Source organism: Sarcophilus harrisii, chromosome 1 (assembly GCF_902635505.1).
Source record: "Sarcophilus harrisii chromosome 1, mSarHar1.11, whole genome shotgun sequence".
Classification (NCBI taxonomy): domain Eukaryota; kingdom Metazoa; phylum Chordata; class Mammalia; order Dasyuromorphia; family Dasyuridae; genus Sarcophilus; species Sarcophilus harrisii.
The window spans coordinates 633,714,107-633,731,624 of record NC_045426.1 but is presented as its reverse complement, the minus strand read 5'-3'; the positions used below and the strand labels follow the sequence as shown (position 1 = coordinate 633,731,624).

The following is a 17,518-nucleotide window of genomic DNA, read 5'->3' as shown; positions in this document are numbered from 1 at the left end:
AAGATTGATTTGACAGCTTAGTAGAAGGCATACTGCAGTGGGGAGAAACTTGTACCCATTATACTGTCTCCCTACTCCTTCACAAAATAGCTTGGTTTAATTGAAAAACCTGAATTAGGCCTAATTCATGACAAGTAGTCATCCATTTTCCACTTACGTCCTGTTACAAGTAATTCACTACCAAGGATATAGTCCATCCCCTTTAAAAAAAAAAAAAGTTAATTGTTACAATATTCTTCTTTATATTGAGCTGAAAGTGACTTTTCTCTAACTTCTTCCTTCTGGTATCCCAGGGCTGCATTAGAATACCTCCACACCCAAGCAGAAAAAGGCCTAGTCTGGCCATTTGATAACCTTTTTACTGTCCAACAATACCCCCTGTTTAGAAATTCTTCCTTATAAAAACTATCTTCTTTCCCTTCTGTTGTATATAAAATCCATTTTTTTTTATTTTCATTTCAATATCAGACCCTATCTACATACCACTTTTCATCTTTTTCTGCTCCAGGTTAAAGAATTCCACCTGGATTTCAATATAAATTGAATTTCATATATAAATTCTCTAGTTAGATTATAAAATGTTTGAAAGAAAAATAATATTTAAGGTAATTCATTCGAATTCCCTCATTTTCAAAAGAAGAAACTGAAACCCAGAAAGTCATTAAACTGAAGGTTATATAGTGATCAAGCCAGCATCAAAACTCTGGTTTACTGACTTTCAGTCTTATGTCCTTTCTGTTAAGTCCTTCATCATAATATTATCTGATAGTCCTTCACCTAATCATATTGATGTAAACTGTGAACTTTGGGGGAAGGGTGGTCCTAAGTTAGAAATTTCAAACCCTTCTGGGAGAAGCCCCACCCTCCTATTCATAAAGGAAACTCCAACATAGTAACCCTCTCCTATTTAATTGGAGATCTTGGCCTGGGGTATAATCACTATACTCTATTGGGTTGAAAATTAGTCCCTCAAATTGCTCCCTAACTCAGGGCCATAAAAATCAAATATAATCAAAAGCCCGTAAAACCCATCTCTGCAAATAAGCCTTACAGGATTTTGCCTGCTGATGAAGATATTTTCTTCTCAGTGTAATAAACCCATTTTTACCATAAAACTCGCTTTTCGGGATTGCGAATTCTTTCGCAAAGCCTGCAACACTGGCCTGGCAGCCCCAGCCTGGCAACCCCATTGCTGTCAGGAGATCTCAGCCTTCATTTCTCACACCTCAACAATATCATCTCATTTATGCATCTTGAATTTATTAAGAACCATCTATTTTTCATCTATGTTCTTCTCACCTCTATAATGATGAACAAAAAATAATTTTCTCCCCATTTTATAGATTTAAAAAAAAAAAAAAAAAACTGAGCCTCAGAAAAGGTTTATCTTTCATAAGGTCATAGTAATAGAGCCATAACTCAAACCAAGGCCTTCTGACTCCAGGCCTTGTGCGCCTTCACTGTACTATGTTGACTCCTTTGTCTTAGGAATATTTTTTCAGTCTCTTCAATAAATGATATCTGACTAGAAATAGACTGTTAAATAAACAAATATATTCATCTATTGCTGCTTGTAATTTGTTCACAGCCCAGCCGACCTGGTTACCCTAGCCCAAGATCCAGTGAAGGTTTTTATCCTAGTCCACAACATATGGTACAAGCCAATCATTATCAGGTAAAAGAATGAAGTATACTATTTTATTTCTCCATATCGTTGAAGAAAATTCTATACAATGTGTCTTTATGTATCTTTATCAGTTTCTGAGTTCTGTGGGTCCTGGTCAATAAAATCTAAATGTTTCTTATACCTTCCCTATGTTTTTTCATAGAAATAGGATCCTTAACAGATGTTCATGTTAAGACATGTGATACTTTTTCTTAAGGATAAGTTCTGACACAAGGGTATTCAGACAAACTTAAAGGCAAAATATAGGTTTAATGAATACTAGTTTTAGAACAACTTTTGAATTAGCAGACCCTTAATTTTTAAAAGTCACAAACAGGAAAAATCTCTGGGAATTAGAAAAGGACAAATGTGGTATCCACGTTGGAGACCAAAAGAGACTGATGATCACAGCAGTTCTTATCTCAGTAAGATTAAAGAGTGATATTTGATAAGAACAGGTGAAGAAAGGATTGCAGAATGAACCAGGGTTGAGATTTAGCAGTCCAACCAGAAATGCATACTTCCTGGCCTACAGATAATGGTGTAGAATTTTACATTTTGGACGTTTTTGGTCAGTCTGGAAACTAGTTTTGTTTCACTATGTGTATTTGTCAAAATGACTTTTTTTCCCGTTTTCTAATGGTGGGTTCAGTAGAAAAGAGAGAATATAAATGCTTGTTAATTGAAATATAAAATTCAATAACTTTTTAAAAATCTTTTTACAACTTTGCTTCCCATCCCCCACATACACTCAAAATAAATTATCAGTCCATTTAGCTGATCACTCAGAAGAGTGATACTACATAAATGTCAAACACAGTTTTCTGAAGTCATTCAAACCAGAGGAATTTCATTTTCTGCTCTGTTAAAGTCTTCTTCTATATAGAGAAGAAATAAATATTGGTTGAATATGCCCTATGTTAATTTCAGTAAATGTTTTGTACCATCTCATACGAGAAGCTTACCAAATAAAACCACAGGATCACAAGATTTAGAATTGTAAGAGATTTTAATTACAGCAAGAAAAATTGATAACCACAGAGGTGAAATGGTCTTCCATGACATAGTAATATAGCTAGTAAGCAGAATGCAAGCTCCTTGAGGATAGTAATTGTTTCATTTTACAGTTGTTATTGGGTCCCCAGCATAGTACTTGTACATAAAAGACATTTAATGAATCTGTTGAATTAAATTGTCCAAATCTGGATTTAAACTTCTGCCCTCTAAATTTTGACTATAATACTGTTGAATGATGATGAAGTCCACATCCAGAAAGTAACATTTCACAGGTATCATTTCTAAGGTCTGTTCTAATCACTGTTTCTTTTGATAATTTGATTAATTCAGTTCAATTCCACAAACATTTATTAGGCATTAATACAAGACAAAACCAAGTTGTTCCTTCCCTTAAGGAATTTACATTCTAGTGGGATGGGAGAGAGGATAGAAAATCAACATGCAAACACAGGTAAGTAAACATGGAAGGGAGAACATTACCTAGGAGATTAGGAAGACAAAAGAATAAGTAGTCATTTCAGATTTGAAGAGGCTCCTAAATTGAAAATCTTTGTAATTTGAAAAGAAGTAAAATTTTAAATAGCATCAACTATTTAAAAGTCTATTCCTTATAAAAATATGATAATTAAAGTTCATATTTCTCTTGCATTTTAGGGTTTACAAAGAGATAAGATACAAAGACACAAAAATTAAATAACAATATAATATTTAAATAACACCTCCAAGTTAGAACTAGACAGAATGTTAATTATCAAATAAGTGCTATAAACAGAAAGTATTGTTAAGAGTTCAAAGGAAGGGGGAAAGCACTTAAGGCTAAGGCATTGCATGTTCTTTAAATTTCCTGAGAACATTTTTATTTTTATAAGTAGGAGATTTCTTTGGGACTTTTCATATTCTTTTTTAGACTGAGTAATAACCATTTGAGTCCTTTCCCATAGTTATTTGTGTTACTTGGAAAGTTGCCATAAAACATTGGAAACTTCTTTATCAGAAAACTATCTTAAAGTTCTCTGGCAACGAGAGATTCCTTCACAAAAAAAAAAAAAAAAAAAAAAAAAAAGATGATGAGGAGGAGGAGGAGGAGGAGGAGGATGAAATAGCATTCTGGTGGTATTTTTATCATTAAGATGTTTTCACTTATGTTTTCATTTCAATAAAATTAAAACTTATAAACTTCTTAGAAGAAACACTAATTATATTCAACCCCTGTAGAAATTTGAGTAAAAACCAATGGAAAGAGATTGAAAGGAACTTAACAAATTCTCTTAAACCCTAAAGACATTTTAGTTTGATTTAAGAAACAGAGCCTGAAGTATCCATTTCATTTAATCCTAGCTATTTGGTCTTTGTATTTCTGTGGTTAGTTAATTACTTGACAACATTAGGCTAAGGAATTAATATTTTTATTACTTTGTGAAGTAGGTGACATTTTACTTATTTCATTTGATCCTTACAAACCTATGAGGTAGATAGTGTAAATATTCTTTCTTTGAAGAAACTGAGGCACAGACATTTGATTTGTCCAGGTTCCTACTGCTAATAAGATAAAGAGCTGGGACTTGAAGCAACAGATAAAATATTGATTACATTCTTTCTATTTCTGATACTCTTTGTGAGAAAGAAACTATATTGTCTTTTTTTCTCCACTGCTTTAGATTTACCTCCTTCAAATCTATAATTTCATTGCCCTAGATCATGAATTCTTTGTCTTTGTTTAAGCTTTGGGGTTAATCTAGACTCCTGTGTATCTAGGAACTCTAGAATATTAATTTAAACTTAGAGTCAAGAAGATCTGAGTTCAGATCCTACCTTAGATACTTAATAGCTGTGAGACGCTGGGCAAAGTCACTTAATTTTTCTATACCACTACTTCCTCATCATAAAACATAGAGGTTGGACTCTATGGTATACCTCTATAATTTTATAATCTTACTTTAAAGTCTTTGTCCAAGAGTTATGACGGAAATGCTGGCAACCAAGTGTTGTTTAGGATATTTAATATTGTCATCTGAAGACTGTTTTTTTCTCATCTTTTGGAGGAATACTTTTTTACAGTTCCATAATAAATTACTTTTTATCTGGTTGTTTATAAGCCATATTTTTTTTTCTTCTATTTCTTGTCCTACATGAGTCAAAGCTATATTCAGTCAAGATCCTTAAAAATATTATGATATCTTCTCTAACTTTCACAGGTCTCTGGTTATACTGGTTCTCATGGAATAACAGCTATGGCTGGCAGCATTTATCCTGGTCAGGCATCTCTGTTGGATCAAACAGAGTCTTGGAACCACCGACCTCAAGAAGTATCAATGTGGCAGCCCAACATGGAGGTATATCATATTTTCTTAGGAAATCAGTTTTGCTTTCTTTAAAAAAAACATTGCTTTTTGCTTTTATGTAACATTAATTTTGTAATGTATTGCTATCCTCCCCAATGAACAATCCTTTGTAACAAATATTAAAAAATAAAAACAGGTCAACAAAACCAGCCAACACATCAGCAATGTGTGACTGTGTAATATTTCATATCATGTCCTCTATTTCTACAGTAAAGAAAAGGAGATTCATTTTTTCTAGTTTTCTAAGGCTTTGGTTTTTATAGTTACACAGTGTTTAGTTTAATTTTATTATTCTTTCTATTTCCGTTGTTATAGCCATTGTGTATATTATATTCTTGTACCAGTTGCTTCACTATGTTTTCTTATGCTTCTCTTAATTCTTTTTATTTTTTCATATTTGTTATTTTTTATGATCCAATAATAGAAAACCAATTTATTAATATGTCGTGTTTAAATGGGATCCCTTTAACTTAATTTTTTTTCTATTTTCTGTATATACAGAAAAACTTTTATCCTATATGCTTATCTAGTATTATGTGCTAAATCAGAGATTGAGTCTAGGGTTTTATGAAAATTGTTTATAGAAATACCAAAGGGCAGATTCTGTCATCTCTCATTCAGTTTTCTGGAGGACAGCACCAAGTTGATGATAGGCAGCATATAAATAAAACCAGAAGTTACCGTAGTTTTAGTAGATTAGCATATCAGGAAAAGATTTTCATTCCTAGACTTACTATTTCTGTTATATCTGAAGCAAACAGTACCACTTCATTTGTACTGTTTGACAGGAAACATTATTTTTTCTTTCTTTCTAAGCTCTTTCATAGTTCTATGACCTAATCCTCTTTTTTTAATCAGCAAACATGTATTAACCGTTCTTTTTGTTCAGAATATTAGAGAAGACATAGTGTCTGCCCTCACAGATTTTTGATCTAGTAGGGGGATGAGGCCAAAACACAGATAACTATAATATACATTACATTTAAAGTACCTCAGAACCAAGACTTTGTGAGGTATAAACAAAAGTGATAACTTCTCAAAAGGATTCATTCTTCTCCTTATTATGATTTTCCTTTTCAGTTCTCCTTGGCTTCCAGAACTCAAAAATACTTTAAATCAGCCTTTGAAATGATAGTTTATCAGTTTATAGTCCTTGACATACACAAAGTGCTTTATGTCCATTATCTCATTTGAGCTTCACAACAGTTCTGTGAGGAAGACACAAGCATAGTTATCTCTACTTTGTGAAAGAAAAAACTTGAGGGTCAGAGAGATTAAATAGATTGTTCAAAAATCAGTTGTTGTTTTTTTTTTGGGGGGGGGAGGTCAGGATTTTTATTATCAGTTACTCTCCAGCTCAGTGAAGAAACTAAAAATTCCTCTCAACTTGCTAAGTTGATTTTAAAATATTTCTTTCAACATCATCATTGCCTGCTACTAAATCATACTTTTATTCACAATTTTTTATCTTCTCTTTGGAGTTTGATTCTGGCACAAACGTGATTATCCAATGTATTTTTGTCCTTTGACTAATGAAAAGAGTTTGTTTTGCTCCTTGAAAATCATTGAGAAAAATGCACCAGTGGTACAGAAAACAGATTGGAATAATAAAGATATGGACTTTTTTTTCTCATCATGTAGGACTCTGCCTCGTTGGACATGAGGGGATTAGGCCAAGTTCTTCCAGCGCATCTTATGGAAGAGAGGTTGATACGACAGCAGCAGGAAATGGAAGAAGATCAACGTTGGCTTGAGAAGGAAGAGAGATTTTTGGTAAATGCTTTCATACAACCATACCTCTCACAACTTTTAAAACCCACTCAACAATAATAGATTCTTATGTTTTGTAAGGCTGTGACCTCTTGTGCTTGACCGCTGAAAGCAGAATTGAGAGTAATGGGTAGAGAAATTGCAGCTTCTCTGAGGAAGAAAATGCTTCTTAAAGCTTCAAATTACCAACAAGTACCTTGGAAAACAGTGGTAGTCATCACTGGAGGTCTTCAGATGTCAGCTGGATGACCATTTTTCACAGATGTTGAAGTGGGGATTCCTTTTCAAGTGTAATAAAGGACCTCTGAGATCCCATCTAACCCTGAGATTCTGTGAGGCTTATTAATACAATAGAGCATTTCAGAATAGGTCTAGTCTCTATTCTACAGGACTCACCTGCATATATACTAAGAGTACTCTCTTACATTGCCTAGGTGCTCTCTTCTTCAAGCCAAACTGTCCCACTTCCTTCCATTGATCCTCATGTGGCATTGTCTCAGAACCTTACTTCATCCTGATTGCCTTCCTCTGGACTCTTTCCAGATTGTCAATATCCTTCTTAAAATGTTGTATATACAACTCAACCCAGTGTTCTGGTTGTCATCTAGTACAGTAAGATCACCTCCCTTAATCTGTTCACAATAGCAGCCTAAGATCATATTGGCTTTTTTTTTTCCCCCTTTGGATGGGGATTGGGGAAAGGGGAGTAGTTTTGCTATGGCACTATGGACTTAATAAGCTTATAGTCCATTGAAACCCTAAATTTTTCCAGACAAACTTCCCCAGCTAATTCATATATCCTTACCTTGATCATAAGAACAGAAAGAATTTTGTTTTCCAAAAGTCTAGGTAAACTATTTATATCGAATTTCCCTGTCAGAAAAGGAATGAGGTTGGTCTGACATGTCTATTATGAAGCGAGGAACCATGGTAGACATTGGAGATGCTGTGTAGCTGAGAGAGGCAGGTATACATAAAGGTATTTACAAAGTAATTACAAAATATCTGGACCCTAAGTCCAACAGTGTGAATCAGGAAAGACTTCCTATAAAAGATATGGCTTCACCTAAGCCAGGGAGGTGAGGTGAGGGAGATAGTATGCTGTAAATCAAGAAAAATGAGGAATCAAGTTTGGCTGAATCACACAACATGGGAAGGAGAATAATGTTTAATAACCTAGAGATAATAGGCCCTGGAGTATATTAAATGCAGTGACATGGTCAAGGCTTAGGAAAATCACTTGAGTAGGAGACTGAATAATGGGAGAAACTTGAGGCAGGGAAACCAATTATGAGGCTGATGTGATAGTTCAGATGAGAAGTGATGAGGGCCTCAGCTAGGGGTGAGTAGAGATCAGTCAATAGATGTGAGAAATGGGGAGCTAGAAACAACAAAATTTGGCAACTAGTTGGATGTGTGGAATAAGAAGCATCAATCCTTGTAGCAGGGGTGAATTAGGAGAATATTTGAGTAGTCCAGGCTAGACATAATAAAGACCTTGGCTGTGTGACTGGAGGGAAGAACACAAATCTGAGAGCAAAAAGAAATGACAAAATTTGGCAATTGATTAAATATGTGGGCTGAGTGAGAGTACAAAGTAGAAAATGACTGAGGTTATGAATCTGAATTACTGTCAATTCCCTCAACAGAAAAAGGAAGTTCTAAAGAGAGGTGCATTAGAAGGAAAAAGAATGAATTCTATTTTGGATGTTTGCCTAAACTTCCTCTACTAATTTACTGTCTTTCTCAGTCCTTATCTTTTGTAACTATTTGGCACAATTGACAACCTCTTGTATAGTTTTCTTTCTGAGTTTTTTGTGGCAGTGCTCCTCTTTTGACCTGCTTCACTACTACTCAGTTTCCTTTGGATCGTCATCCATGTCAGTTATTAAGTACACCCCAAGTCCCACCCTAACAAAGCCCTCTTTTCTTGCTATGCTATCTCACATAGGAATTTCATCAGCTTCTCTAGGTCAGTTATCTCAAAGGAGGTGATTCCCAGATCTATTTATTCATCCTCCTCCTTTCTCCAGAGCACTCAGCTCACATCATTATCTAGTGGATTTTTCAACTTGGATGTCCTGTGGGAATTCAACATGTTGGGGGAAAAAAAAAATCCTAATTATCATTAAACCCAAACCCATCCTTCTCAGAATTCAAAGATGTCACTATTCTTCTGGTCTCCCAGGCTTACAGCCCTGGTTCATCTTTAATTTCTCACTCTTACCCCCAGTGCCCAATCAGTTGCCAAATCTTTTCATCTCTTTCCACAACATCTTTTTTCCCTCTACTTACACCTCAGTTCCATTCTTTATTATTTTCTTGCCTTAACTGTTGTAATCATCTCATAATTGGACATCTTGCCTCAAGTCTTTCCTCACTCTGATCCATCTTTCACAAATCTGCCCAACTGGTTTTGCTGAAATGTGGATCTGAGTGTGTCACTATCTCTTACTCACTAAATTTCATCTATCTCTTCTTACCTCTAGGACCGGATTTAAACTCCTTTATCATTGAAAGCTCTTAGATGACTGTTTATCATTCAAAGCCCAGACTAGCAAAATTTCAAGAGGGCCCCTTGCCAGATAATGATCCAAAAAAAGACACTGAGAAAGAGCAGCCAGGTAATTAGGAGAATAACAGTCTCAGGAAAACTGGGAGAGAAGAACTTGTCTAAGAGGAGAGAGTAAACAGTGTCAAATGGTACCAAGAAGGTTTGAAAGTAGAAAGAGGAGAAAGCATGGGATAGGGATAAAGGTTGAGAAGTGAAAAAAAATTTTTTTGCCCTCTGTGTGTCCCTTTTCTTTAGTTTTCTTTTTTTGTTTGCATGACATTATTGAACACCTTCACTAAGATCCTTTTTTAGTGAACAGAGTGCCATCATCCTGGTGTAAAGATGATGCTGAATTTGTAAAGGACCTTTTATTACTAGCAGGACCTACCAAGCTTGAAAGCTCCTTGTACATTCACAGCATTTCCTGTTTGTTATTCAAAGTCCAGCCTAGTTAATATTTCAAGAGATCCCCATACCAGATGATGAATATTTGAAGGGCCACAGCACTTTATTTAAAAAAAAAAAAAAAAAAAAACCTTCTGCTAAGACACAGAATGGCTAGAATCAGCTTAGCACAGGGGAGCTCCAAATATGAAATGCCCAAGAGCTGTGGGCACCCATCCCAAATGTACCACTATTATTCACCCTGCTAATAATAATAGCTCCTATTTATATAATATTTTACAATTTGCTACAACACTTAATTGCAATCCGCTGTCTGACAGACATAGTTCTATAGCATACAGATTACTGTAGTAGGAGGCAAGAAGGTCAGGGTTCAGATCCCACTGCAGTCACTTGTATTAGCTCTGTGTGGGACCAGTCCCTTAATTTCTCTGATACTTTCCTTATCTGTAAGTAATGGTGTAAGACTCCATGACTTTTAAGCTCTAAAGCTATTGTCCTGTGATCTTCCCCTCTACCTAAAACAGTATTAAATCCTTGAGTGCAAGAACTCCATTGCTTTCTAATCCCAGCACCCAGCACAGTGCCTTGCTCCATAAAAAACACAATAAATATTTGTTGAGTCAAATTGCATTAATTCTGTCAAATGAAGGAACTAAGCTTTAGAAAGGTGGCAAGTGACTTCTTTCTTGTCACACAACTAGCAAGTGATTGAGTCTAGACTTGAGTCTTGATCTTTCTGCTACTCAATTGGGATTAATGGTCTTTGAGTATAGAGTGGCCCCTGAGCTAATCCTCAACTCATCCCTTATCTCATGCCCTCCTTTATCCTGACACAATAATTATAAAAAGTTGTTCCTGGCTGTGTTAAACACAGCCAAATTAGAAGTCTACATATTCGGTCTGCAAAAGCATTCAAGTAATGTCTTTATGTACTCTCCCAGCTGGGTTTTTACAAGTATTAGATTGTTTCCCAATTAAATTATAAAATCTTTTAAGGCAAGGATTTGATAAATTCCATGAAGATGGTTAAACCACAATTTATGTAAATAAAGAGGCTTCATTGACTCTTAAGTGAAATGAACCAGTAGTGTGGGAACCCAAAAAAATCCCAACAAATCCTTAAGCTGCTTGGATAGAAGCCTAGCGTCCAGAGCATGGGAGATGCAATAATCCCTACAGTTATTTACTATTTCCTAATCTAATCCCATCTGGAATTTTGTACCAATTCTGGATGCACATTTTAGGAGGATCATTGACAAAATAGAGAATGTCTAGGATGAATTAGCTTCAATAAAAAACACTCCATGTCATTGTGCAGAATTGGGGTGAGGAGGGACTGAGTTAGCCTTGGGAACTGAAATTGCTATGCCTTCAAATATTCAAAATCTGTCATGTGAAAGGAAGAATCAAACATTCTAACTGGCCCCAGAGGACAGAACTAAGATCAGAAAAAAAGACAGTTGGACAAATTTCAATTCTATATAAGGAAGAAATTTTCTGACAATTAGAACTGTCCAACAATTCAAAGAACTGTCTCTATAGGTGGAGAGTTCCCTTTCATCAAAATTGTTAAAGCAGAGGACAAGTGAATGCTTTTGTGAGAATATTGTGTACATGAGTCAGGTTTCAGGAAAGGGTAGAACTAAATAATGATATCTCTGAGATCCTTTACAATTCGAAGATTCTTTGCATTCTTGTTTGGGAATACAGCTGTCAATTTCCTGCATACCTACAATCTAAAGTAATCCTCATTATGACATAGAGTTGATTGGGTTCTCAGCACATGTCTCTAGTTAGTATTTCCAAACTGTAAAAGTTCCAAATATACACATAGTGTTAGACTGTATATCTCTTGTCTGAAGTTTAGCCTAGCCAAGTTTGTAAAAGGTCACCACCAGATTGACTACAAGGTAATTAATTTTTCAGCCATTTGCTTTTCCTGCACAAATCCTCAGTGGTAATGTCACAGTGGAAGCACAACCACCATTATCAGACCCTTGATCTGGCCCTTACTCACAAGCATTTCACCCCCATAGTCCATAATTCTGACACTCTTATATCTGTACTTTCTGTCCCTCCATTGCATTATCCCTAACCTATTCTCCAAATGCAATGCAACTTACACTCACTTAATCCCTTTCTGCTTTCCAAGCCTTCACTTTATTGTCTCACTTAACTCTCTTCAAAATTTTGACCAAAACAAGACCCTGTCCTCAGTTTCACATCCCTTATCTTATTAACTCTCATCAGTCATACTTTTCTAGACTCTATCTCCGGACTGCTTTCATCAATCATCTTTTTTTATTAATTGTTTTTTTTTTTCTGGTTATACAAGTATATTAATACATATATCTTCATGAATCATGTTGGGAGAGAAATCAGAACAAAAGGGAAAAACCATGAAGGGGGGGGGGGGGGCGAGGACAGGAAAAAAAGTGAACATGGCATGTGTTGATTTACATTCCATCTTCTTCATTCTTACTGAATACCATTGGAGGAAATCACAATATTGTTAACCTGGATTTACTATATATTTATGTTATCCAATCTCAACTAGTCTCTCACTGTTGCACAATAATCATTTTATTCTTCACTGATTAACTGTTGCACCATGCACAGTGGCTATTCTGTTCTCTTTTCAAGCCAACATTTCCATCATTTTTCTCCCATCACCCCAATGTGAACAGAACATATTACACTGATAAAATTAAGTTTATCTCAACCAAGTCCCTTCTACTTCACAGTGTTACTCTTAAAATAGATCTAGCAGCCCTTATCCCCCCATTCTTTGCTCCATTCTTGGAGAATGAGATTGCCCTTTTTGCCAAGTTGATTGTGTCCTTGATATAATCCCTTCTTTTTTTCCTATAGGGACTTGCCATTGATCGTATTTCCGAATCCTTAATTTTCAACCTTTAATTATCCACTTGCTCCCTTCCTGCTGCCTACAAAAATTCTCAGCATTCACATTAAGAAACCAAACAAAACCTTTATTTGAACCTACTATCCCTTCAAGATTATTTCCTTTATCAACTGCTTTTCTCAGCCACACTCCTAGAAAAAGTTGTGTTCACTCATTGTTTCAAATTTCTCTTCTCCTTCTAACTTCTCAATCCTTTGCAGTTTGACTTCTATCCTCACCACTGGAACGAAATTTCTCTCTCCAAAATATAATCTTCTTTCAAATAGATTTTTTATTAATATCTTTTGAAAAACAAAAAAAATTTGGGAAAAAAAATTTAAGAAGGAAGAAGAGGCGAAAATTAGCAAAACCATTCAACACATTGAAAAAAATCTGATGTTTCATACCATGTTCCATACTTGTTGATCTCTTCAAGAACGTGAGATGAGTTTTGTCATATCTCTTCGCAAATAAGCTTGGACTTTTTAATTTCATAGTATTGTTTCATTTGTGGTGACTGATCTTTCCATTTAAACTATTGCAGTTAATGTGTATATTGTTTTTCTGGCTCTACTAATGTCATTTTGAATCAATTTTTATAAATCTTTATATATTTTTATACCTTCATCACTTTTGTCATTTCATACAGAACAATAATGTTGCATTAAATTTATGTGCCAAAATTTTTAGCCAGTCCCTAGTTGATGAGCATCTACTTTGTTTCTATGTCTTTGCTTATCACAAAGAGTTCTATTTTAACTTGGGGTAAATGCCTGGCAATAGAATCTCTGAGTTAGTCTTTAAATCTTTTACTCACTATATTTGCATATTTCCAAATTGTTTTCCAGAATAGCTCTACCAGTTCACAGCTCCAACAAGGCTTTATTGTACCTGCCTTTCCACAATCTCTATAACATTACTTTGTCTTCTCTTGTTTTTATAAATTTTCTGAGTGTGAGATGAAACCTCCAAATTGTTTTGATTTGCATTTCTTTTATTATAAGTGATTTGGTGCATTTCTTCATAGTCTTTTGAAAGCTGTCTGTTAATATCTTTTGGTCATTTATCTGTTAGAAAATGACTTTTGCAACAATCTCTTTATTACTAAATCCAATGGCCTTTTCTCAGTCCTTTTCCTTGATATCATTACATTGTTAGACATTGTTGACCAACCCCTTCCTTCTGTATGCTCTCCTCCCTGAATTTTCATGCTACTGTTCTTTCATGACCCATTTCCTGCTCTGTCCAGAGTTGTCTTCCATTTTTATACTCATTCTTTCCCTCTTCTCTCTCTTTCTGTCTCTCCTCTTTTTCAGAGATGGAGAACGAATGGTCTACACATGGAGCTTAACTAGTAAAACAACACAGCCACTAGACTCCAGGCCCTCTCATCTGGACTATGCCAGTAGCTTGACTGCTCTGACAATGATATCATGTCTTTAGTTACTCCCTTCTCCAGGCCGCCCTCCAAACAGTTGCCAAAGGGATTTTCCTAAAGCTTAGTTCTGTGTCACTCCCCTGTTCAGGAAGCATCATTGCCCTTAGGATAAAATGCAAAATTTTTCCTATTTCACATTTAAGATCTTCACAGTATGTCTCCAGTCTGCCCTTTCAAACTGATTTCACATTACTCTCCCTCACATATTTTATACTCCACTCAAACTGATTTATTTACTATTTACTGTAAATGACACTCTATCTTCTGCCTCTGTGCCCTTGCACAGACTCTTCCCTGATGTTCTTCATCACTTCCTCTTGGAATCCCTACTTCCCTTCAGAATACAAATTAAGGGACATCATATTCAATAATCCTTCTTTGATTTTTCCCAACTGTGAGTTGCTTTTTACCTCAACAAATTCATAGAATTTATTTTGTATATAATCCATATTTGTTCTTTGTGTTTCTTTTCTAACAGATAAATGACCAAAAGATGTTAAGATCCTTGAGGTAGGGATTTTGTATTTATGTCCCTAGCACCTTGCATAGTATCTGACTTCATAGTAGAGGTTAATTAAATGCTTTCTAGTTGATCATTTGATTGATATAGGATCTGCAGTCTGCTCCAGTGGAGGACGTAACTTCATTACAAAAGTTACAAATCCATGAAATATGCAAGAATATTGCATTAATAACTGATTGCATCTTAGAGATAATAGTAAACTTCTTGAAATACTTTTGGCACTTTCAATCATAGTCTAAGGTACTATATATGTATAGGATTCTTAAGCCTCTTTGAATGAACTTTTTTTTTTTTTTTTTACCTCTTGCTAAACTGTATTTCAATGTAATTGGTTTTCTTTGTAACACTATGTATTTTACTTTATTTGTTTAAAAATAATATTCTAATGAGTCCATAGACTTCAACAGACTGCCAAAGGGATCCATGACAAGATTAAAAACTTCTGAAATAGGGAATTAGATTTTCTTTTATAAGTCTTCAATTTTGTTAAAAGCTTACTAGCACATTGGCACTAAACTTGGCCAGCCTTTCAGGAAACACCCTGGCCTTTTAAATTTGGCTCTTCCTACATTATTTCATGAATTGTTAAACAAATAAGGCAGAATACAGTGAATAGTTTTCACATCTTTGCTGACAGTGGAAATCCCCAGTTTTGTATTGCACTTCCACATTACAAGCTGAAACATGTCCTCTGTCTTCATAGTGTCTTTGATCTATAGCAATTATAAGCACAGTGTTCATCATCTAGCACAGAATTCTGCACAGAGTCGGGTGAGCACTCAAAAATGCTTCTGAAATGGAATGGATTGGTTTATTTTAGATTGTATTGAATTGAATTCAACAGACTAAGGTAGCTCTACAGAGTTCTTATTAGACTGTTCAGTGTCTTATATACAAGTGTTATTCTTTATTTAATGGACTTTCAAAAATAGTTTTCAGCATATTGCATTTCCTTTTTGCAAGGATTTATGTCATATTTAGGCTAGGTTTCTCACATATCTGCAAATGTCATCAAAGGTGTGACTACATAGGATAGATTGAATCATAGAATTGTACATTTTTGGAGCTAGAAAGGGCCTTTAGAGATTATCTTAGAATCATAGGTTTAGGAACTTAAAGTTCATCAAATTTAACCTCCTCATTTTATAGGTGAAGAAACTGAGACTAAGAGGTGGGAATTGATTTCACCTGGGTCCTGGAGCTTAGTAAGTGTGGTGTTCACATTTGGGAGTTCCAACTCCAGGCTCAGTGCTTTTTCTTCAACTGAGCACCACTTTTTTTCTGTACTATATCCAACGGATTACCTAGCCACTATATTCAGACCTTCATCACCACTTGTCTCTGTTATTGCAGTGATTTACTATTTACTTTCCCTGCTCTATACCTTCCCACTCCAGGCCATCTTACACTCTGTCACCAAAATGTTTTTAGTTAAATGCAGATCTAAACACACCACTGCCCTACTCAGTAAGCTCCAGGGACTTCTGGTATCCTAGAATCAAATAGAATAGTTTAGCTTTTAAGGATCTTCACAACTTCATCCCAGCCTGTCTTTCTGGACTCACTCCATATTAGTCCTTCTCTGTATGATTTAATCAAACTGACCTCTCTGTTCCTTGCACTTAATAAAATATCTTCTTTCTCTGTGCCTTTGCACGACCTCCTCCATGTTTGGAATAGATTCTCTCTTTACCTCTGCCTCACAGAATTCCTCTCTTCTTTCAAGATGCAACTAAAGCACCAAGTTCTCCATGAAACTTATCTTGATTCCCCTCAATTGCTATTAGCCCCTCCCCCCCCCTCTGTTTAAATATTTGGTATTTATTCAGTATGTGGTTTTATGTGTCTTTTAGAATATTTTTGGTAAAGATTGTTTCATTTTTTGTATTTATACTCCCAACACTTAGAACAGTGCCTTACATATAATAGGTACATAGAACAAGCTTATTGATTGGTTGATATTATTAGATTTTGATAAAAACAAAGGAGAAATTAATTGAAGGGAAAAAGTAGACTTAGCAGCTGGGCTGGGATTTAAAGGAGAAGGATTTCTAAAGGAAGGGAGTGGGCCATAAGATGAATTGCACAAATGCTCAAAGGAAGAATATAAGGTGAGTTTGAAGAACAGCATGATCCATTTTGGTTGGACAGATCCCCTATTCCAGTAATGAGCAACAATAAGATTTCTTTGTGTTTATGTGAATTTTTTATTTTTTCACAACGGTTCACCAATTTTCATTTAAATTGGTTCCCTAGTCACCTTGAGAAGTAGATCCAGGCATCAGTATACCAGATGGAATTTTCCTCTTTAGGATTTTATATCTATCTTAAGTCAAAATTATTCAGATATTAGATATCATCTAATCCAGGAAGGGGAAACAAGACTTAGTGTATGTGATAGAGCAAAAAGATTGATTAGCTACACCAGGATTCATTTCCCAACTCATGACACTCTGTGTGACCACCAAATGCAACCAATTTAACTCTTCTGTCTTCCAGTTTCCTCCTCAATCAAATAGTTTTTTGTCTTCGAAAATATTTTGTAAAACTTAGATCGATGTACAAATATGAGTTGTTTTGTTTATATACTTAGTTGTTGGACAAGGCCACATAGGGAATGATTAACTTGATCCCAAACTTTACTAAGCCATTATTATATGTGTCTAATACATAATGAATATACAAAGCAACCACATTGCTCCAGCTGACTCCTAAATGGAGATGCCTCTATAGGAATCAGCACTTGAGTGATCTCAGTGCAGTTTCAAAGTGCATTTTCTGCCATATAGGAAATAACATCAGTGCTCAAGAATTTTGTTTTGTGGACATAGAGGCCTTCCAAAGCCGATCTCATTGCTGTTACTGAATGGAATGATATGTGAAAATGTGAGAAAGCCA

General features: G+C 35.2%; 1 protein-coding gene across 21 annotated transcripts in view; it reads left to right on the top strand.

Moving 5' to 3' along the window:
* Positions 1 to 17,518, top strand: part of PTK2 (protein tyrosine kinase 2) — a 368,410-nt gene that overhangs the window by 319,023 nt on the left and 31,869 nt on the right. For 20 of the 21 annotated variants that reach the window (XM_031947265.1, XM_031947245.1, XM_012541848.3 and 17 more), the window contains 3 exons: positions 1,589 to 1,675; positions 4,879 to 5,016; positions 6,667 to 6,798. In XM_031947265.1, coding sequence (XP_031803125.1) covers positions 1,589 to 1,675; positions 4,879 to 5,016; positions 6,667 to 6,798 — 357 coding nt within the window. Of the gene's footprint in view, positions 1 to 1,588; positions 1,676 to 4,878; positions 5,017 to 6,666; positions 6,799 to 13,975; positions 14,913 to 17,518 lie in introns of those variants that run through there. The other variant, XM_031947258.1, reaches the window with a different exon arrangement.